The sequence below is a fragment of the Capra hircus genome, chromosome 7 (genome assembly GCF_001704415.2).
Source record: "Capra hircus breed San Clemente chromosome 7, ASM170441v1, whole genome shotgun sequence".
Lineage (NCBI taxonomy): Eukaryota > Metazoa > Chordata > Mammalia > Artiodactyla > Bovidae > Capra > Capra hircus.
The window spans coordinates 38,289,311-38,312,594 of NC_030814.1; the positions used below are offsets into that span (position 1 = coordinate 38,289,311).

General features: G+C 45.3%; 1 protein-coding gene across 2 annotated transcripts in view; it reads left to right on the top strand.

Annotated features, from left to right (window-relative positions):
- ATP10B (ATPase phospholipid transporting 10B (putative)) overlaps positions 1-23,284 on the top strand; it is a 332,336-nt gene that overhangs the window by 235,272 nt on the left and 73,780 nt on the right. For both annotated transcript variants that reach the window (XM_018050084.1, XM_013965740.2), the window contains 6 exons: positions 5,210-5,295; positions 9,173-9,279; positions 13,264-13,395; positions 17,145-17,272; positions 19,537-19,789; positions 20,939-21,177. In XM_018050084.1, coding sequence (XP_017905573.1) covers positions 5,210-5,295; positions 9,173-9,279; positions 13,264-13,395; positions 17,145-17,272; positions 19,537-19,789; positions 20,939-21,177 — 945 coding nt within the window. The remainder of the gene's footprint in view (positions 1-5,209; positions 5,296-9,172; positions 9,280-13,263; positions 13,396-17,144; positions 17,273-19,536; positions 19,790-20,938; positions 21,178-23,284) is intronic.

Below are 23,284 nucleotides of genomic sequence, written 5' to 3' on the forward strand. Positions count from 1 at the left end.
ATCTCATCCTCGGTCATCCCCTTCTCCTCCTGCCCTCAATCCCTCCCAGCATCAGAGTCTTTTTTCCAATGAGGCAACTCTTTGCATGAGGTGGCCAAAGTACTGGAGTTTCAGCTTTAGCATCGTTCCTTCCAAAGAAATCCCAGGGTTGATCTTCAGAATGGACTGGTTGGATCTCCTTGCAGTCCAAGGGACTCTCAAGAGTCTTCTCCAACACCACAGTTCAAAAGCTTCAATTGTTTGCCGCTCAGCCTTCTTCACAGTCCAACTCTCACATCCATACATGACTACTGGAAAAACCATAGCCATGGTGTTAGCCCCATTCTATAGATGAGAAAACTGAGGCTCAAGGATTGAATGTACTTTTAGCCAATGTAGGGTTGAATTAAAAAGCAAGATCTCCTCACCCCTAGTTGTATTTTCCTCAGGTTGGACTTTAAGAGATTGTAAACTAAAATACCTAACAAAAGAGGAAAAATAAAGAGTCAAGAATGTGTTTTATGCTTGGCTACAAGAATGTTTGCAGGGGTAGGGGGTGGGGGACAGTGTGTTGTACAAGTAAGAACAAAGCGTCGGCAGTCAGACTTGGATTCAAATCCTAGTCCTGATATGACCACAGGCAGCCTCTTAACCCTTTTGAATCATAGTTTTCCCATCTCTCAGTTCAGTTCAGTTCAGTCATTCAGTCGTGTCCGACTCTTTGCGACCCCATGAATCGCAGCATGCCAGGCCTCCCTGTCCATCACCAACTCCCAGAGTTCACTCAGACTCATGTCCATCGAGTCAGTGATGCCATCCAGCCATCTCATCCTCAGTCATCCCCTTCTCCTCCTGTCCCCAATCCCTCCCAGCATCAGTCTTTTCCAATGAGTCAACTCTTCGCATGAGGCAGCCAAAGTACTGGAGTTTCAGCTTCAACATCATTCTTCCAAAGAAATCCCATGGCTGATCTCCTTCAGAATGGACTGGTTGGATCTCCTTGCAGGCCAAGGGACTCTCAAGAGTCTTCTCCACCACCACACTTCAGAAGCATCAATTCTTCAGTGCTCAGCTTTCTTCACAGTCCAACTCTCACATCCATACATGACCACAGGAAAAACCATAGATTTGACTAGACAGACCTTTGTTGGCAAAGTAATGTCTCTGCTTTTCAATATGCTATCTAGGTTAGTCATCACTTTCCTTCCAAGGAGGAAGCATCTTTTAATTTCATGGCTGCAGTCACCATCTGAAGTGATTTTGGAGTCCCAAAAAATAAAGTCTGCCACTGTTTCCACTGTTTCCCATCTATTTTCCATGAAGTGATGGGACCGGATGCCATGATCTTTATTTTCTGAATGTTGAGCTTTAAGCCAACTTTTTCACTCTCCTCTTTCACTTTCATCAAGAGGCTTTTGAGTTCCTCTTCACTTTCTGCCATAAGGGTGGTGTCATCTGCATATCTGAGGTTATTGATATTTCTCCCGGCAATCTTGATTCCAGCTTGTGCTTCTTCCAGCCCAGTCTTTCTCATGATGTACTTTGCCTAACAGTTAAATAAGCAGGGTGACAATATACAGTCTTGACGTACTCCTTTTCCTATTTGGAGCCAGTCTGTTGTTCCATGTGCAGTTCTAATGGCTGCTTCCTAACCTGTATATAGGTTTCTCAAGAGGCAGGTCAGGTGGTCTGGTGTTCCCACCTCTTTCAGAATTTTCACCATTTTATTGTGATCCACATAGTCAAAGGCTTTGACATAGTCAATAAAGTAGAAATTAAATGTTTTTCTGGAACTCTCTTGCTTTTTCGATGATCCAGCAGATGTTGGCACTTTGATCTCTGGTTCCTCTGCCATTTCTAAAACCAGCTTAAACATCTGAAGTTCACGGTTCACGTATTACTGAAGCTTGGCTTGGAGAATTTTGAGCATGACTTTGCTAGCGTGTGAGATGAGTGCAATTGTGCAGTAGTTTGAGCATTCTTTGGCATTGCCTTTCTTTGGGATTGGAATGAAAACTGACCTTTTCCAGTCCTGTGGCCACTGCTGAGTTTTCCAAATTTGCTGGCATATTGAGTGCAGCACTTTCACAGTATCATCTTTCAGGATTTGCAATAGCTCTACTGGAATTCCATCACCTCCACTAGCTTTGTTCGTAGTGATGCTTTCTAAGGCCCACTTGACTTCACATTCCAGGATGTCTGGCTCTAGGTGAGTGATCACACCATCGTGATTATCTTGGTCGTGAAGATCTTTTTTGTACAGTTCTGTGTATTCTTGCCACCTCTTAATATCTTCTGCTTTTGTTAGGTCCATACCATTTCTGTCCTTTATTGAGCCCATGTTTGCATGAAATGTTCCCTTGGTATCTCTAATTTTCTGAAGAGATCTCTAGTCTTTCCCATTCTGTTGTTTTCCTCTGTTTCTTTGCATTGATCACTGAGGAAGGCTTTCTTATCTCTCCTTGCTATTCTTTGGAACTCTGCATTCAGATGCTTATAGCTTTCCTTTTCTCCTTTGCTTTTTGCTTCTCTTCTTTTCAAAGCTCTTTGTAAGGCCTCCCCAGACAGCCATTTTGCTTTTTTGCATTTCTTTTCCTTGGGGATGGTCTTGATCCCTGTCCCCTGTACAGTGTCATGGACCTCCGTCCATAGTTCATCAGACGCTCTATCAGATCTAGTCCTTTAAATCTATTTCTCACTTCCACTGTATAATCATAAGGGATTTGATTTAGGTCATACCTGAATGGTCTAGTGATTTTCCCTACTTTCCTCAGTTAAAGTCTGAATTTGGCAATAAGGAGTTCATGATCTGAGCCACAGTCAGCTCCTGGTCTTGTTTTTGTTGACTGTATAGAGCTTCTCCATCTTTGGCTGCAGAGAATGTAATCAATCTGATTTCGGTGTTGGCCATCTGGTGATGTCCATGTGTAGAGTCTTCTCTTGTGTTGTTGGAAGAGGGTGTTTGCTATGACCAGTGCGTTCTCTTGGCAAAACTCTATTAGCCTTTACCCTGCTTCATTCCATATTCCAAGGCCAAATTTGCTTGTTACTCCAGGTGTTTCTTGACTTCCTACTTTTGCATTCCAGTCCCCTATAATGAAAAGGACATCTTTGGGGGTGTTAGTTCTAAAAGGTCTTGTAGGTCTTCATAGAACCGTTCAACTTCAGCTTCTTCAGCATTACTGGTTGAGGCATAAACTTGGATTACTGTGATATTGAATGGTTTGCCTTGGAAACAAACAGAGATCATTCTGTCATTTTTGAGATTGCATCCAAGTACTGCATTTCAGACTCTTTTTGTTGACCATGATGGCTACTCCATTTCTTCTAAGGGATTCCTGCCCACAGTACTAGATGTAATGGTCATCTGAGTTAAATTCACCCATTCCAGTCCATTTTAGTTCGCTGATTCCTAGAATGTCGACGTTCACCCTTGCCATCTCCTGTTTGACCACTTCCAATTTGCCTTGATTCGTGGACCTGACATTCCAGGTTCCTATGCAATATTGCTCTTTACAGCATCAGACCTTGCTTCTATCACCAGTCACATCCACAACTGGGCATTGTTTTTGCTTTGGCTCTTTCCCTTCATTCTTTCTGGAGTTATTTCTCTACTGATCTCTAGTAGCATATTGGGCACCTACTGGCCTGAGGAGTTCCTCTTTCAGTATCCTATCATTTTGCCTTTTCATACTGTTCACGGGATTCTCAAGGCAAGAATACTGAAGTGGTTTGCCATTCCCTTCTCCAGTGGACCACATTCTGTCAGACCTCTCTACCATGACCCATCCATCTTGGGTGGCCCCACGGGCATGGCTTAGTTTCATTGAGTTAGACAAGGCTGTGGTCTGTGTGATTAGATTGAGTAGTTTTCTGTGAGTATGGTTTCAGTGTGTCTGCCCTCTGATGCCCTCTCGCAACACCTGTCATCTTACTTGGGTTTCTCTTACCTTGGACGTAGGGTATCTCTTCACGGCTGCTCCAACAAAGCGCAGCCACTGCTCCTTACCTTGACAAAGGGTATCTCCTCACAGCCACCTGTCCTGACCTTGAACATGGAATAGCTCCTCTAGGCCCTCCTGTGCCCGTGCAGCCACTGCTCTTTGGACGTGGGTTGGCTCCTCTTGGCCACCACCCTGTCCTTGGGTGGGGGGTAGCTCCTCCCGGCCGCTGCCCCTGACCTCGGAAGCCAGTAGCTCCTCTCGGCAGCCGCCCCTGACCTCCGACGTGCGGTAGCTCCTCTTGGCCGCCGCCCCTCGGTCATGGGGTCCTCCCGGCTTCTCCCCCTGACCTCAGACATGGGGTAGCTCCTCTCTAGAGAGGCGATAATCAAGTTCTTACTTCATAGAAGAATTGTAAGCTTGAAAAAAAAATAGCATTTCTAAAGTTCTCATCACAGCATCTGACAGAAGTAAGAGTCCAGTAAATGCTACTTATTTTGTTTTATAAGCTATTATTTTCACAGCATTTTTGCAACAGCCAACAGTTGAAACCAAGTCAGTGTTCAGTAATGAAATATGGTGGCATTTATACAATAGGTTTCTATCCCGGTGTTTAAAAAGATGTAGAAAAATGTAACAATGTGTAAAAATGTTCACTGTATATGACCACTAAGTCTCATTTTTGAAATGCATAAATGTGGGTGTGTGTCCATACATAAATGTATGTAGGTGTATGTACATACTTATTTAAACTCTGGAAATTCTAAATACACAAGAACATTGGCTAGCTGTAGGTGGTGTGATTTATAATTTCTTCTTTTTGATCATCTTTTTCTGCACTGCCCAGTTTGGTAGCCACTAACTCCAGGTAGCTGTGTAATTAAAATTAAATAAAAGTTAAAAATCAGTTCCTCAGTCATACTACCATATTTCCACAGCCACACATGATGTGTGGCTTCCACTTTAGACAGTGCAGACATAGAACATGTCCATCATGGCAGTAAGTTCTACGGGGCAACTTGAGTCTAGAGACTGAAATCCGGGCCAGAAAAAGCATAGTCAGGACAGGGCCCTCCCTTTGCCAATCACTCAAGTTCTCATCTGCATCTACTTCTTCCTCCTTAATGAGGATGTTAGCTGTGTTTTCTAACACATTACAATTATCATGGTGCAACAAAGCAGGGATTACCTTATTTGCAATGGTTCTAACTGTGATTAGCTCTCCCAGTGATCCTATTAAAACGAGATCTCTCTGACTTAATAACCTCACAGCATTCCCTCTCTCACAGGAGGTACAGTTCCAACCAGAGCATTTCCACAACACCATCGTGTGTGAGAAGCCCAACAACCACCTCAACAAATTTAAGGGTTATATGTAAGTATTTGCCACCCGTGTGTTGCTTATAAATATTGCCTTTGCAGCTAGAAGTTTTGTCTCGAAATGGCCAAACAGATACATATCTGGGTCCTAAGAAAGTTTATTTCTTTTTATCTTAAGAAAAGGCTAGAGAAACCTAACTAAATTGAGAAACCTTTTCCAGTCTTTGTTGCTGATGGAGTGACATTTAATTATCTCGCAGGTTTAAATTCACTAATAGTTTTTTCAGAACTCTGTGAAACAGCATCAAAATCGAGACCACACTCTGATTCAGGGAAAGCAAGTATGATTAAATTTAGACAAGATTTCTGAAGGAGCCTTTATTGCACTGCAGGTAAGAATGGGGACTTTGGAGTCTGACAGACCTAGATTCAAAACCAGGCTCTATCGCTTACAAGCTGTGTGACCTTCAGTAAATTAATTAACCTCTCTGGGCCTTCATTGCCACTTCTGTAAAATAAAGATTACATCACAGGAATTTTCTTGTCTGAGAGTTGATCATATATAAAGCATGGCAACAGGCAGAATAGATAGTTCATGGTGTTACTGCTGTTGCAATTACTATTGTTATTATTTCAGTTTTGATTCAGCCTGAGAGTTTTGCTGTAATTTTGCTCCCACATTTGACAACCGGTCTTAATGCAAAAGGCCAAAAAAGAGAGCAGTGGTAAAAGATGTGAATAAAGGCCTTATTCAGGGCTTTAAGACTTTCAGAGGACTTTCTCAGAACATCATCTCATTTAATCTGCAAAACAACCCAGGGAAGTGAGAATTCTGATTCCCAGTTTTCAGATGGGAGATCTGATGATAAAATTTTTCAGGATTCCCTCAGAGGCATACAGCAGCTACAAGGCAGGGCCAGGACTTCCATCCTGTCTTTTCACTCTAACCGCTGAGTTTTGCACTGTGTGCACACAGACAATGAACGCAGACACGTTATGGCAGCTTCTCTGCCAATAGGGTTGCAATGAGACTTCAGAAGTTTTCTCAGGAGGCAGGTGTTAGGGCTTTCCCTCCAACCACTGTTTCCCAGGCCATATTAGATGGAGCGAGATAAGTGGGGGAAAAGCAAGAACAATGCAATGGCAGATTTTCAGTGCAAATTACTTTTTAAAAAATTAAAGAGCACAGATGGAGACAGACAGAGAAGGGCGCAAGTTCCTGGAGGAGAAGAGGATTCATAGCAGGCATCTGGCAAAGTGGAGCTTGCCACCTGCCTGGGCAAGAAGTCCTCCCCTCATGCACAAGTTTTATGGATTTGGTTCATCCCAAGGCTCCCATGCCTTGAGTCATTCTCCATCCTCTTGAAGAGCAGCCTCATTGCTGGGTTTCTATTTGTAATCCTTTCTCCCTAAAACAGCTCATGCCAGCAGCCAGCCTTTCTAAGCTTCAGCCTGGGCTCCTCTCAGAGAGAACTTTCCCAGCTCCATTCAATCCCCAGAACCTCCTCTTCCTGGTCACTGCCTCTAAAGGCAATTTCCCCCACCTGCCCAGGGCTCCTGGGCGAGCCTGGAAAGTCCAGTTGGTCAGTCTAGCAGCCAACCCATGGGATGCTGGCAAGTTCTCCACCATGCTCCCACATCTCTGCTGAGGCCCAACACCCACAGATGATCTAAGCTCTCTTGCTGAGCAAACCACAGGTCTGATGCCTCCAGGTGTCCAGAAGCTTCTTTGGGCCTCCTTAATGTAGGAACTCTCTTGGGGCTACCCAGGCTGGCTAGAAACTGAGTAGTTTTTAATGCTTTGAATATTAGGAATGTCAGATTTGATGATGCAATTTTTAAGCAATAAGATCAGTCCAAAGCAGTGGTTCTCAAACTCCTTTCCCTCCTCTATCAGAGGACCTTTATGGTGTCTGACACGTCGTTGATTATCACAACTGAGACGAGGTGCTGAAGGCATCTGGTGGGTAGGGGTCAGAGATGCTGCTCAGCATCCTATAAGGCACAGAACAGACCCACAACAAAGACTAATCCCACCCAAATAGTCAGTAGCATCAAGGTGGAGAAATACTGCCGTGAGTCAGTTAAATAAAGCATCCCTGTAAACAGTGCACTAAATAGAAGGGCTATGAGATCGCAGTCCCTTTGTACTGAAAAAGGAACATTATGACCGGGAGACAAGGAAGATGCTGTCATAGCTTATCACCTTAGAGCATCATAAAAATGCCCTTTAAACCACTAGCTACCAACAGTGAATCATTCAGTATTCTATCTGCATCAGCTACCTCCATAAGGACAGGTGGGTCTTCAACTTCAGCCATTCTCAGAGCACCTTTATGATCTGTATCACATTCATAAACACTATCTATTAGAAAATTTTAACTGGCTTAATTTTCTCTTAATTCATTTCAGAAGAAAAAGTTATGTTACTGGCACTATGGGCAACTGGAATCGCTGCTATATATAGCTTGCCATAGATTTATGGCAGTATTACTTTCCATATATAAACTTTATAACAGTAAAATTAGTAAAATGAAATCAAAACTGTTATTTTACTCTAACTACAGACCATTGCCAAAACCTCCTCTGTTAAAAAACTAGATAAATAAGTGCTAGAAAGGATTAATAGAGATAAACTAAGATATTTCCTTGTTAAATTCAAAAGAATTGCAAATGGAAATGACTGATTCAATGTAAATTAATGGGGTGCTACTTTAAGAACTCCAATGTAGTGAAAATCACATGAGGCTTGGCGTTGGGAACTGGGTGCCCAAGTCCTGGGATGTCCTATGTCCTGGAAGTGTGTCCTTGGAAAGATCTCTCACCCTCTCTGAGTTTCAACTTTCTCATAAGCAAGGATAATCACCCTGCTAACTTCCCAGAGCTGTGAAGAGTCAAATAAAATCATGTAAGTAATATAGTTTATAAACACAGTAAAGAATTATTCTGAGTGTATTGAGTGGTATTGTAGCATTCTGGAGCCAGACTTCCTGGATTTGAATCCCCTTTCTGCCATGTACTATGATTGCCTCGGTTTCCCCATTTTTAAAATGGGTATGAAACATGACCTACCTTCTAAGCTTGTCATGACCATTATTTAATACATAGGAAACATAACTGGACCTAGAGAGATGAAGTACGAAAGAGCTAGAAGGAGAGAAAATCCATTAGGGTTCAGATGATTACTGTTCTGTTCTCCCCAATGTTGTGAGGAAGTTATATTTAAAGTTCCTATAAATGCCAGAGGGGGAGGGCATCAGGACTGAATGAGGACTAGACACCAAGTCAACCCTGGTGTGAGTTGTCTCAGAAGTGTCTAGAGTGAAGTGGGAAATTGTGATGCCTCCTGAGTCCAGAAGAAGGGAAGAACTCTGTGGATCTCCTAATTGAGAAGCTGCCTCCCAGGATGTTGCACAAAGGCAACTGGTCCTCCTGCTGTGAGGTCTGTTTATTTTATGAGGATGGAGCAAGAGAAGGATAGCACAGGCGAGAGGCCAAGAGGGAGCCTCTGGGCTGCCCTTCCTCCTCATCTCATGATAAGAGAGGTGTGTGGGTGCAGACCCAGCAGCTGGTGATAGTGGGTGTGTGAACACTGCCTCAGGGAGCACAGCACCTATCCTTGCAGGGTCAGAAGCCAGGTCCCCAACAGTTTGCCCCTAAAACCATTTTGAATCTTCCAAATCGGAGTTCTGCCTTTTAGGCCAAATCACATCCTTAGGGATGGGTAATTCCCCTCTAATGGTCCAGTCCCCATTAGGTGTCCTAGGACCAATGAAGTCTTGCATTTAAACATGGGAATTAGTTTCCAAGTTAACACTGCTCTTCTGAAGAAGAGGGAGAAGAGGGATCGTGTTCACTCACCACTTCTGAGACACTAACCAGTGAAAGTGTGGAGATGCCACCAAACCGTTCCCGTCTTTCATCATCTCCAGGGAACATCCCGATCAGACCAGGACAGGCTTTGGCAGTGAGAGTCTTCTGCTTCGAGGCTGCACCATCAGAAACACTGAAGTGGCTGTTGGCATTGTCATCTACACAGGTTATTGTCCCTGGACACTTTCCTACATCCCTGCCCTTTCTCTTCCTTCCTCCAAAACCTCCTCCAAATTCATCTTTAGTTGGTAGGAGCTCACATCTAAGGGGTAGAGGCATGTGATTTCCTGTTTCTCAGCTAAGCAAACTGAGGCTGGAATCACAGCAGCTCACTTGGTCCATAGGAGACATAATTCAATTCCGAGTCGCTGTCACTCATCTGGATAACACAGGGAGGGGGGCTCATGCATCCCTAATGGTTTTGTGACACTAACCGTAGGTGGGATGAAGAGCATCTTCTTGAGCTTGAGGAATAACCTCACCAAACTTAGCAACATCACCGTGTGTGCCTCAGTGTCCTCATCTGTACAGTGGGAATAACATCTGTGTCTGCCTCATAAAGCACTCATGAGAGTACAGTGACCCAGACATAGAAAGCACCCAGTGCCGTGTGTAGCACATGAGGGCACGGTGAGTCTTGGTGGTTGTTTTTGTAGTTGTTTTTATTATAAGCTTTATTTATTTTGTGGATCTCTATATGGTGGTCTGTCTCTTCTTTGCACTTTGATTTTGCTTCCCCTTGAAAAACGGTAACAGCAGCACTTCTCATAATGAGATTTGGAGGGGGTCTTGGGACGGCTGAACCCCCAGTATCTAGTACCTGGCACTCCATGGGTGCTCAATACATATCTGTTTTCACTTGAACAACTGCAAACATCTATGGAGGTAACACAGTCTCCCTGGAGTGTCTACCTTCCCTGGAACTCTCCAGAAGTTTCCCTGGCTCTTGCACTCACTGAGACACCTTGTAATATTTTGTTTACTTTTGGTTGGTATGTTTTGGTGCATAGAATCCAAACTTTGTTAGACTTGGAAGAGCACTAACACATCAGTCTACCCTATGACTCCCTTTGGCAGAGTATGAGAGAAAAGTAGGGATTTTTTTTAATAGTGTCACAATCTAGCTGGCTTTCCCTAATTTGGGGGAGGGATGTTATATTTGTCAACACAGGTCACTGCTTTCAAGGGTCTTTGACAGTGGAGTTCAGTGCTGTCGGGCAGACTTACTAAACACGACCCCTTCAGTAATCCGTGCCAAAAAACTCTTATAAACACTGAGTTTTCTTCTCTGCCTGAGCAGAAACAAAGCTCTGAGTGGGTGATGGAAGTGGCCTATGAGAGCGCAGACAGAGAGGGAGTTAATCATGGTTCCCTGGCGTCAGACTGCCTGGGGCTAAACCAGCCCTGGGCTTCCCTAGAAGCTCAGCTGGTAAAGAATCTGCCTGCAATGCAGGAGACATGAGTTCAGTCCCTGGGTTGGGAAAACCCCCTGGAGAAGGGAACAGCTACCCAATTCAGTATTCTGGCCTGGAGAATTCCATAGACTGTGTAGTCCATACAGTCGCAAAGAGTCAGACATGACTGAGCGACTTTCACACACACTAAACCAGCCCTTGGCTGCAAGTTCCTGAAAAGCTGGTCAAGCTTTCCACACAAAAGGCACTGCTAACCTGTTCTCATAGGACTGTAAGTTTCAAATGAGATGATCTTTGAAAAGGGCTTAACACTAGCCTGGCACACATCAGGGTCTCAAAAAATGTGAGCAAGATGGTACGAATGGTGTTCAGTGTTGTCATCTAGAGCAGGGGTTCTCAACCTCAACACTGGTGACCTTTGTCCCAGATTGTTCTTTGTCGGTGGAGTGTTTAGCAGCAGCCCTGGCTTCTGCCAACTAGATGTCATTAGTGCCACCTCCTCAAAGATGATAACCAAAAATTTCTGAAGACTTTGCCAAATGTCCCCTGGGGAACAAAGTCCCCTGCAGAGAATGACTGGTCTGGAGCTGTACTCTCTGCCTTGGTGGTATAGATGGACACAACAGGAGCACCTCAGGATCAAAGCCAATAAAAGCCAAGTGGAGTTTTCCAAGAGGTAGAAATTCCACGTGGAGGTGTATGCTTCTCACTGCAGACATTTATTGAGGCCCTACTGTGTACCAGAAACTAGTTTAGGTACTTTATATGTATCAGTTCATTCCCTTATGCCAGAGCACACAACCATAACATCTCCTTTTGCAGATGAAGGAATTGAGATACAAAAGGATTAATTCCACCAAGGTCACATGTCTCCTGAGATTAATTCCCTCCAGCCCAAGGTCAAGTGCCTGAGAGCCAAGCTCTGTCAGACACTGGAGCCCACATTCTATCCACCACACCATGATGCCTCCCCCATGAGACCACATTTTGCCAAAGGGACAGAAGAGTCTTAGGAAGTGAGGAGTGGGTGAAGGGGGTGATCCCAGGACCCCTTGCAAAGGGTGAGCCCAGGGCAGGCAGGGACCCCAGCTGTGGCAGCCCTTGAACAACTGCAGCAACTGGAGTCTGACATGATAAGCCCAGAGCGTACTCACTCCTGCGGTTTCACTGCCACTTTAAATCCACAAGGCCACCAGCTAAACAGCATTAAACCACTCGCTGCTAGAGCTGATGTATTGGTTCTCTTTCATTTTGCACAGGAAACATGTGACTGGTGTCTTTTAATTTGTCTTCTGAGGGGTAAGGCACAGTAATTAAAATTTAGCAGCCCCAAAGGAAAGGCTCTGTTTAAAGACAAGGCTTAGTTAGACTGTCAGCTCTTAGCTGGGTGACTTGGGTACCAGGGGTCAGTGGAAGGAGAAATAGAGTGGGAATCAGCATCCTGGGTTCTCCATGAGGCTCTGACATTCATGTATCCTTTCACTTGGAACAAGTCCCTTCTATGCTTCTGTCATGGGATTCTCCAACTGGAGAAAAGGGGCAAGTGACTGGATAAGATCAGTAGTTTTTAAATTTCATTATCTTTTCTTTGAACAAAATTTTATGCAGAACTCCAAGACAGGAGAGGAGCTGCCCAGAGTTAATGCTGGGGTGGAGGCCTTTGGCCACTACGCTCTTGCACAAGCAACAAGCACCTTAGCAAAGAAGCAAGCATGAAAATGACTGGCCTCAAGTACGGTGCTGCCACAGGGCCTTGGCATGTACTGTTCTCCAGCCCAAAGCCCTTTTCTACCAACTTTTCTCTCTCCATTCATGTCTCCCTTAAATGTCACCTCCTCTGAGAAACCTTCCATGACCATGCTCTCTAACGGCATCTCTTATTTTGTTAGCCCTTATTTATTGTTTACTTCCTGGGACTTATCACCAACTGTAATGACCTTGTTTGCTTGTGTGTTTTCACCAGCATGTGAATCATCTGTCTTAACTACTGTATCCCACCACTAACCCACAACAGCCCCTTTGAGCAAATTGGAAGACAGCCTCCTGTCATTTGCTAGAAATGTGTCCTAAGAGGCTTACAAATTGATGACAGCTACAAAGTAAGGGCTACCTCTTGAGTTGTGTAGGACATAGCCTGTGCACAGGGGCCTGATCTATGCCCCCTGCCCCCCCCCATGTCCGGCAGGTAGGAGGTGTTCCGTAAAAACCTGCTGACCAATTGTGTGAGGTCTCTCCAGCTGCTCCCAGAACCTCCCTATGCCAGGACACATCCAGGTTAGAGAATGAAGCCTCTCTTGTTTTTTTAATTTTTTTAAGTTTTTTTTTTCAGTTGGAGTAGAATTGCTTTTACAGTGTTGTGTTAATTTCTGCTATACAATAACTTGAATCAGCCATTTGCATCCACATATATTGTATAATATATCCCCTCCTTCTTGAGCGCCCCCCTCACCCCCCCACATCCCACCCCTCTAGGTCACCACAGAGCACTGAGCCGAGTTCCCTGTGCTGCACAGCTGCTTCCCACTAGAGATCTTGTTTACACACGGTAGTGTACACATATCAATCTTATTCTCCTGTTTCATCACACCACCACTCCAAGTCCCTTCCCGTGTCCACACATCCATTCTGTCTGTCTGCACTCTGTCCCTGCCCTGCACGGAGGTAAATCTCCTGCGGGAAGAGCCAGAGGCAAATGGGGGGGGGCAACGACTGACGATCTTACTTCTCCCGCAAAGGCCATGAGACGAAAGCCATGCTGAACAACAGCGGCCCGCGGTACAAACGCAGCCAGATCGAGCGGCGCATGAACAGAGACATCTTCTCCTGCATCGGCATCCTCTTCCTCATGTGCCTCATTGGAGCTGTAGGTATGGAATGTTCTGGAAAGAACAACCCCACAGGCATCTTCTGTTTCTTTTGTGCCTCAACACAGAGCCTCAGTTTCCTTATCTACGAAAAAAAGTTAATAAATGAAAGCAAGCCTGCTCTGTATTTAACAGGGGGCCCATTCAGCCAAAAATGCAAGTGACATTGTTCTGAAAGTTGTATGTGCCCTAAATCGTAGGAAGAGCATCTGTTATGTGTCTATTCAGGAAATACTTCCTGAACCCAGGCACCCCCTTACCCAGAGAGGGTAACAGATGAATCAATCACAGGACTGTCCTCAGAGAGCAGGAAGGTCCTCAGAGTCCAGCAGGAACAAGTCCAGCCTGAGAACAGAATCAATAACACCATCTGTCGCATTCAGTGAGGGCGGCACCAGGTACTGTGTGTGTTTCCTAGAGCTGCTGTAAAAGGTTAATGCAAATTGAGTGGTTTAAAACAACACTAGCTGATTCTGCTACATATCCGGGGTTCAGAAGTCCAAAATCAATTTCACTGGATTAAGACCAGGGTGCCTGCAGGACTGGCTCCTTCCGGAGACCCTGGGCGGGGAAAGTGGCCCCTTGTCTTTTTGGTTTCTACTGGCCACCTGGGTTTCTGCATTTGCGGCGTTGGGGGATTTTCAGGACTTCCAGGTGGCAAAGAATCCGCCTGCCAATGCAGGAGTCGTAGGAGACTCGAGCTCCGTCCCTGGGTCAGGAAGATCCCCTGGAGAAGGAAATGGCTCCAGTATTCTTGCCTGGAAAATCCCACGTACAGAGGAGCCTGAAGGGCTACAGTGCAGAGGGGTCACGAAGAGTCAGACACAACTAAGTGAATGAGCACACACACACACCTACCTTCATTTTCAAAGTGCCTTACTTCACATCTCCCTCTCCTTGTCTGTGGGCATATCTCCCTGTGCCTCCTTTTTATAAGGTCATTGGTAATACCATCATCAGGCCCACCCGGATAATCCAGGCTCCTCTTCGCCATCTCAGGGTCCTTCACTCAATCCTGTATGCAAAGCCCATCTGCATATTCACAGGGCCCCAGGTCGAGTACACAGACACCTTAGGGGCCATCATTCAGCCTGCTGTGGGTGTTATGGGAGCATCAAGGAAGGAAGTCTTGCTGAAGCTTATTCTCACCAGAAGAGGGAGGTGGCAGGGACAGGATGGGGCCAGCAGCTGTGAAAGAAAAGAGAGGACGCTTTACCCCAAGGACAGCACAGACAAAGCAGAGTGGCAGGAGGGAAAATCATTCTTTTGCAGAGGAGAGTTTGGCTGTTTGGCAAGAGCAAGGCCAGGAATGGAACCCTGAACAGAAGCAGGCTGAGGCCAGGGTCTACTACAGCCAGTGTAGGCCGCTGTGGGAGGAGTGATCCGGAGTTATTTCAGTCGATCCTTGGAGAATAGGCAGGGCAGTGAGTACGATGCTCGTTCTTACTCTCCCCCTCTATGGCTTAACACTAAGGATGGTTCTTGACACCCTAAAGGAGGCCTTAAAAGAAGCAGGGAGGATCAAATTGAAGGACTTATATGCTGAGTCCAGAGACCCCTGCTGACTCTGCACCAGGGAGCAGCTGTCTCGTTTGCTCTTCACTTGCTTCTATCAGAAATCGCACCCATCACTGTTGTTATACTTTATTTTTTAGAACCTATTTCTTTTTAATATTTATTTATATATATTTATTTGACTGTGCCAGGTCTTAGTTGCAGCATGTGGAATCTATTTCCCTGACCAGGGATCTAACCCAGGCCCCCTGCAATTGGGAGCACAGAATCTTAGACACTGCGCCACCAGGGAAGTCCTCATCACTGTTTTTAAAAGACAGCATCCAAGGCCTAAAGCATTGCTCAGCCCACAAAGTTCTTATGTGTCACCACAGTGAAGACAGTGGGGTTTAGTCTTGTGCATGGTCTGGAGTTTTGAATGAATGCGCTTCCCAGGTATATCTCACGGCACTCCAAGAGGGGCTCAAAGCTGGAAGGGCAGTACCTGAAGCCAGCAAACAAGAAAACCACCCATTGGTTTTGTGGTCCATCTGTGTCCCCAGAGATGCTGCAAAACTCTTGGCTCTGTTTGGGGAAGGATTTTTAGGGACCATCAAACCTGGAACGGACACTGAAGATCATGTCATTGTGTCTCTAGAGAAAGGAAGCTAATGATTAAACGGTCACAGAGTTAGACAAGATTTAGGCAAACCAGAAGCAGCTTGGTAGATTGCCCCAAATAAGAAATACTTTGAGAAAGGAATGGGGAGGGGCAGGATTCTCTTGTCTGAGAATAACAACTCATAGAGTGACAGGCCTCTGTTGGCACCTAACTAAAGTATAGCTCCTGTAGGAGATGATGGCTCCCAGATGAGCACCATTCCAGGGTTATTTATTACACATTTCTTTACCAGGCTTCCCTGGTGGCTCTGCTGATAAAGAATTCGTCTATAATGTGGAAGACCTGGGTTTGATCCCTGGGTTGGAAAAATCCCCTAGAGGAGGAAATGGCAACCACTCCAGTATTCTTGCCTGGAGAATCCCATGGACAGAGGAGCCTGGCAAGAGAACAGCTACCCACTCCAGTATTCTGGCCTGGAGAATTCCAAAGACTGTATAGTCCATGGGGTCGCAAAGAGTCAGACACAACTGAGCGACTTTCACTTCACTACTTTAATGTATGAAGATGGAATTTCTTTTTTATTTGTCTGGATTGTCTTCCCCAGGCCTTTCTGATCACCCAGTACCCACCTGGGCTTCAGAATCCTTCTAGGCCTCCTCCTACAGGCAGCCTGCTCTGATTTCTTTTATGATCTCTAGCTCCTCTGAAAGCCAGTGATCCTTACTCTGTACCATATATTTGGCCCTTAACCTCACATCTATAAGTCTCCTTTATTCTGCTGTGTATGATGGTATTTGGGCCAACCTCTTGGGCAAAGAAGTATCTTAGGGGCAGGGTGGCATCCTTTTTGCCTTCTATTCTCTATAGTTTCTATCCTGGAGCCAAGAGCATTATACACATAGGGCGATCCTGCTCTCACAATAACCCCATGGGAAAGGTACTATTACTAATTGATAGATAAGGATGCTGAGATTCAGAGAGCTCAGTGCCAGTTGCACTTATCAATCTGCACTTGATGGGTGTTGCTATCCCCATTTATAATTAGAGAAACAGAGGGTTCAGTCCGTATCTGAGGCTGTTGCTATGGGCTCTTATAACATTCCAGGATCTAGCTCATGCCAGGTGAGATTTGCATCTTTACATCAGACTCCATGACTTGGTAGGGAACTCCTCAAAGACAAGAAGTAGGACCAACTCCTTTTTGAATTAATAAATTTTGGATAAAGAGAGGGAAGGCGAGAGGCAAGGAGGAGTGAGTAAACAGAGTTGATGGATGAGTGGGTGGGTGGATGGATGGATTGAGGGATAGATGATTGGATGGGTGGGTGCATGAGGGAGAAAAGAAACAAACTCTTGCCCCTTTTTCTATTTCCAACTCCTGTATAATAGGACTTAAACAAGATCTAAATAATCACCACGCTAGTTTCCTCTGCTAGGAGGAGAGATTGAAATGTAGGGTATGTGAAAGGCCACCTTAGAGCTAAATGAATACACACACACACAGTGTCATATAGAACAAGGATGTGCTCCTCCAAAGCACTGATTTCTGGCAGTAGGTCAGGGATGGGCTGATGTAATTGACCAATTTAAGATTAAGTGGAGATTTTGTCTCATGCTTGGCTTTGCCTCCTCTCAGGTCACGGCCTCTGGAATGGAACCTTCACAGAGCACCCTCCCTTTGACGTGCCAGACGCCAAGGGCAACTACCTTCCCCTTGCTCTTGGGGGCTTCTACATGTTCCTCACCATGATCATCCTGCTCCAGGTAGGAGGTCCTCCCCAACTCGGGGCTCAAAAGACCTACAGCCAACACCTATACAACTTTGCAGAAAGAGAAAAAGAAAACTCAGTACTGACCTTAAGAAAGAACTAACTGGACTGAGATGAGAAAACATTTAGTGCTTCTTATGGGTCTTTGAAAGTATTCATATCTGGTATAATGTCAGGACCAGCCCTGCCTTGAGGAGAGGACCTTGGCCTCAGATAATAACAGAGGGAAATATTTATCAGGCTCTTGTATTTAAAAGTAAGATTGCAGCAGAGACCCACGAGTGCCTGTCCTGCTGCCAGATCTAGAACTGGTGAGCCTTCTGACCTGAGAACCACAAAGATAACACAGCGCAAAGAATGACAGAAAACTTTCAAGCCCCAAGCATTCAGAGAAAGAAACACAAGTTAGCGTTTTCATATTTGTTAGATTGAAGAAGAACCAGCACCATACATAGGAGAAAAGAAGGCAAAAGACAGAGCACCTGTAAGAGAGAGGTAAGAAAGGCCCCTACTTATAGGTAAACACCTACAGTGAGGTATAAAGAGATTTAAAAGAAAACCTCAGGCCCAATAAGAATTACGGTCTATGAAAAGATAGGGGAAGCTGTAGTTTTGTTTTGACAAAACCCCGTCTGTTTGAGATCTTACAGTACTTGAGCATGTTTCTCTGGCAACTTTTTTCATTCATTAGTTCATTCACTCATGGAGCCAAGTAACCCTTTTTAAATGTGAGGAGGAAGTTATGCTCTTCCTCTGCCCTGAACCTTCTGATGGTTTCATAACCAAAAGTGAAATGAATACAAGGGAAATACAAAGTTCTGAGGCGACCAACAAGGCCTAAGTGATCTGGCCCCGCTCCCTCGGGGACCACATCCCTGAGCTGTCTCCCACACACTGGCACACACGCCTGCTGACTCTCACCCTGGCCCTGCAGACACCCAGCTGCCGGCCCGTGCCCTGCCTGCAACATGCCTCCTCCCACAGATAACCTCAGGCTCACACCCTCATTTCTTCAGGTCTCAGCACAAAGGTTGTGGTTTCTGAAATATGCCCTCCCAGCCTTCGCTTTTCATTTTATTCTTTTTTTTTCCATGAGATTTGCCACCACTCAATATAGGTTTTTTGTTTGTTTACTGGACTGGGAGGTCTTCAAGGCCAGGGCTTTTGTTCTACTCATTACCATTTGAAGGACCTAAAACAGCACTCAGTATTTGTGTGTGTGTGTTAGTCGCTCAGTCATGTCCGACTCTTTGCGACCCCATGACTGTAGCCCACCAGGCTCCTCTATCCATGGAATTCTCCAGGTGAGAATACTGGAGTGGGTTGCCATTTCCTTCTCCAGGGGATCTTCCTGACGCATGGATTGAACACAGGTCTCCTACATTGGAGGCAGATTGTTTACCATCTGAGCTACATCAGTGGGCAGTGATCAACAATAAATCTGAATAGAAAACAGATTTAGGATTACCAAAGGGAAAAGAGAGGGAGAGACATAAATTAGGAGTCTGGGATTAGCAGAAACACACTATCATATATCAGAGAAGGCAATGTCACCCCACCCCAGTACTCTTGCCTGGAAACTCCCATGGATGGAGGAGCCTGGTGGGCTGCAGTCCATGGGGTCCCGAAAGGTCAGACACAACTAAGCAACTTCACTTTCACTTTTCACTTTCATGCATTGGAGAAGGAAATGGCAACCCACTCTAGTGTTCTTGCCTGGAGAATCCCAGGGGTGAGGGAGCCTGGTGGGCTGCCATCTATGGGGTCGCACAGAGTCAGACACGACTGAAGTGACTTAGCAGCAGCAGCAACTATCATATATAAACCAGATAACAAGAATCTACTGTATAAAGTATTATCAATGTCTTGTAATAAACTGTAATGGAAAAGAACATGAAAAAGTATATACAATGTTATATAGAGAGAATGAAATCACTTTGCTGCACACCTGAACCCAGCATGACTCTGTAAATTAACTAGAGATCCTTACTCCTTCCAGCTCAGTCATTAAACAAGCAGTGGTGAGTGTCTACCCCATACCAAATACTCCTGGCTCAGGAAGGCCTGTTTTTTTCAGATTCTCCTAAGGATCCCAAGGCAGGCATGAGGTCACTGAGCTTTAATTTCTCAGAGAAAACCCACTGCGTGAGCTGACCTGAGCTTTTCATGAAATGCTTTTGCTAATCCATCACTCAGGAAGGTCCTGAGATGGCAGACCAGCCTCTTTATCTGACACAGTGGGACTCCATCTCCCCACAGATACTGATCCCAATCTCCCTGTACGTGTCCATTGAGCTGGTGAAGCTCGGGCAAGTCTTCTTCCTGCACAACGACCTTGACCTGTATGATGAAAAGACTGACTTGTCCATTCAGTGTCGAGCCCTCAACATCACTGAGGACTTGGGTCAGATCCAGTACATCTTCTCCGACAAGACAGGAACGCTGACCGAGAACAAGATGGTGTTCCGGCGTTGTACCATCATGGGCCACGAGTATTCTCACCAAGAAAATGGTACGAGGGGGCTCCTGGGGGCCCCATCCTTCTTATAAAGAAATCACCCCTGCTCTCCTAAGACAGTGGTGATTAAAACCCATTCTCCTGGCTCTTGCAAAGGCTTAGTGGCTCTGTGGGAAGTGGCTTCCTGTATCCCTGCAGCCTCCTTGTCACAGATCAATGCTGTTCTTATCTCTTGTAAACTTTCATTTGTTCCTGAAGGCTATGGGTAATCTCCCGTGTGGTAGCCCTCCAGCTGGTTGATCTTTGTCCTCAGTGGATCTTTGCCTGGTGTAATTGACACAGAGGATTTTTATCTGTCAGGAATGCACTGAGAAGATGTCCAAATTATGTTCCAGTCCTGCAACCAAAGTTTAGGAATTTTTCAGGTTACCTTACCTGACAGGACAGGCCCAGGTGGAAGCGCATGGTGGGATGGGATACAATCAGGAAATGCCCTCCATGCTAACTGACCTCTTGGGGTTCACTGACACAAAGCTTTGCCTTAGGGGATGTGGCTAGGAAATGCCTGGGTTGTCATCTTGCATAGACTGAAGGTGGCTGATACAGCTGACTGATCCCCTCAGTTCCTTCCCCCCACAGCACACATGTGCACGCGCACACACACATTCACACACACACACACGCACACACACACACCACTTCCTTCATTCTTCATTCTTTTGTGGGAGGGATTAAGAAAGAGAAAAGAGAAGGTACTATAGGCAGTCCAATCCCCTTTGCCACAGTGATAACCAGGTACATGGGAGTTTCTAATCTTAATAATTACAGCTACCATTACCAGTACTTAGAGTATGCTTATCACTTTTATATTGTTATATATTGTCTTTTATACATACCATTATATCATTAAGTCTTCAAAACAATGAGTTGGATAGTTTTTATAACCCCTAATTGAGGAAGTAGAGGCGTGGGTTATGCGAAGCTCAAAGTCACATAGATAGGAGGTAGGAGGGCCAGGATTTGAACCTGTGTGACCAAGTTGCACTCCACTTTCACCAGTCAGGGTAACCAGCTGTCTGGTATCTAGAGCAGCATAATGTTCTTACACCATGCTCTTTTAGCTTCACCCCCAAAGTCTAGCATCTCCCAACCATGATATGGCCAAGGTATGACTGATGCAATAACCAGATTCCTTTCTTGCAGCTAAGCGACTAGAGACCCCAAAGGAGCTGGACTCAGACAGTGAAGAGTGGACCCAATACCGGTGCTTGTCCTTCCCAGCCCGAAGGGACCAGGGCCCAGCAGCAATGAGGGGCCAAGGAGGGTCCCAGCCTCTGAGGAGGAGCCAGAGTGCTCGTGTACCCATCCAGGGCCACTCACGACAGCGGTCTATGGGGCGCTGTGAAATCTCACAGCCCTCTGTGGCCTTTAGCAGCTCCATAGTAAGTGCCTGCCTTTCCCTCTTTGAATTGCAAGTGACCTTTCTTGAGGAGAGATATGGGATGGTTCCATGCCATGAAAGAGAAGGGTATATAAACCTGAATTGCTCTCAAAATGGCAGCCCTTGGTCTTGTTTGTAATCTGAATGGGTTTTGTTAGGCATGTACGAGTCTGTTAATTTCAAATGTTCAATGTCTTAAAATTGAGAGATTTCGAAATGGAATTAGAAAAAGTCTCCCCACTAAGCCAGTGTTTTCCTGTGGTGATAACTGGGTTGAATTAAGAAGTCCCTGCTCCCCAGGCTGGGTGTGCCATCTGCAGCTCATCGTGTCCCCCACCCCCTCTCTCTATACCCATCCCTGCGCTGAGGCCCAGCAGCAAGTTCACTATGTACATTTTTCTAAAATACAGTTGATAGGAAAGAGAGATATCTGACATGTCCATGTTTCTATAAAGTAGAAAAATGGAAGATGAACCTATAAGGCTTACAGGTTTCAAGAAAAATGGGAGAATGTATTTACTGTGATAATCAGAGAGTCTTAAGTTGTTATGAAGCAGAGGACATCTCTGTCAAATTTACCCAGTCCACCTCCGTCCCTTAGGCTAACTGCTTGGCTCCTAGGATGTTGAACTTTGCAAATATGGGGTTTTCTGCTAATGGTCCCTTCACATTTGATCCACTGAGAGAGTTACCATTAAACATCTAGGAAGCAGGTGAAGAAACTGAGTTTGTTACCCAAGATGAGGCAGCATGCCCTAGAAGCCGAGGCCAGAGCCACGGCCTCTGACTCCTGTCCCACTGCACTGTCCTCGGCATCTAGCTCTTCCTCTAGAGAACACATCATTCAGGGTCTTCTATAGTGCTGCATTCAATACGCCAGCAAATTTGGAAAACTCAGCAGTGGCCACAGGACTGGAAAAGGTCAGTTTTCATTCCAAGCCCAAAGAAAGGCAATGCCAAAGAATGTTCAAACTACCACACAATTGCACTCATCTCACACACTAGTAAAGTAATGCTCAAAATTCTCCAAGCCAGGCTTAAGCAATACATGAACTTCCAGATGTTCAAGCTGGTTTTAGAAAAGGCAGAGAAACCAGAGATCAAATTGCCAATATCTGCTGGATCATCAAAAAAGCAAAAGAGTTCCAGAAAAACATCTATTTCTGCTTTATTGACTATGCCAAAGCCTTTGACTGTGTGGATCACAATAAATTGTGGAAAATTCTGAAAGAGATGGGAATACCAGACCACCTGACCTGCCTCTTGAGAAATCTATATGTGGGTCAGGAAGCAACAGTTAGAACTGGACATGGAACAACAAAGTGGTTCCAAATAGGAAAAGAAGTACGTCAAGGCTGTATACTGTCACCCTGCTTATTTAACTTCTACGCAGATTACATCATGAGAAACACTGGGCTGGAAGAAGTACAAGCTGGAATCAAGATTGCAGGAGAAATATCAATAACCTCAGATATGCAGATGACACCACCCTTATGGCAGAAAGTGAAGAGGAACTCAAAAGCCTCTTGATGAAAGTGAAAGAGGAGAGTGAAAAGTTGGCTTAAAGCTCAACATTCAGAAAACTAAGATCGTGGCATCTGGTCCCATCGTTTCATGGGAAATAGATGGGGTAACAGTGGAAACAGTGTCAGACTTTATTTTGGGGGGCTCCAAAATCACTTCAGATGGTGACTGCAGCCATGAAATTAAAAGATGCTTCCTCCTTGGAAGGAAAGTTATGACCAACCTAGATAGCATATTGAAAAGCAGAGACATTACTTTGCCAACAAAGGTCCATCTAGTCAAGGCTATGGTTTCTCCAGTGGTCATGTATGGATGTGCAGAGAAGGCAATGGCACCCCACTCCAGTACTCTTGCCTGGAAAATCCCATGGAGGGAGGTCCCTGGTAGGCTGCAGTCCATGAGGTCTCTAAGAGTCGGACATGACTGAGCAACTTCACTTTGACTTTTCACTTTCATGCTTTGGAGAAGGAAATGGCAACCCACTCCAGCGTTCTTGCCTGGAGAATCCCAGGGACGGTGGAGCCTGATGGGCTGCCGTCTATGGGGTCGCACAGAGTTGGACACGACTGAAGCAACTTAGTAGC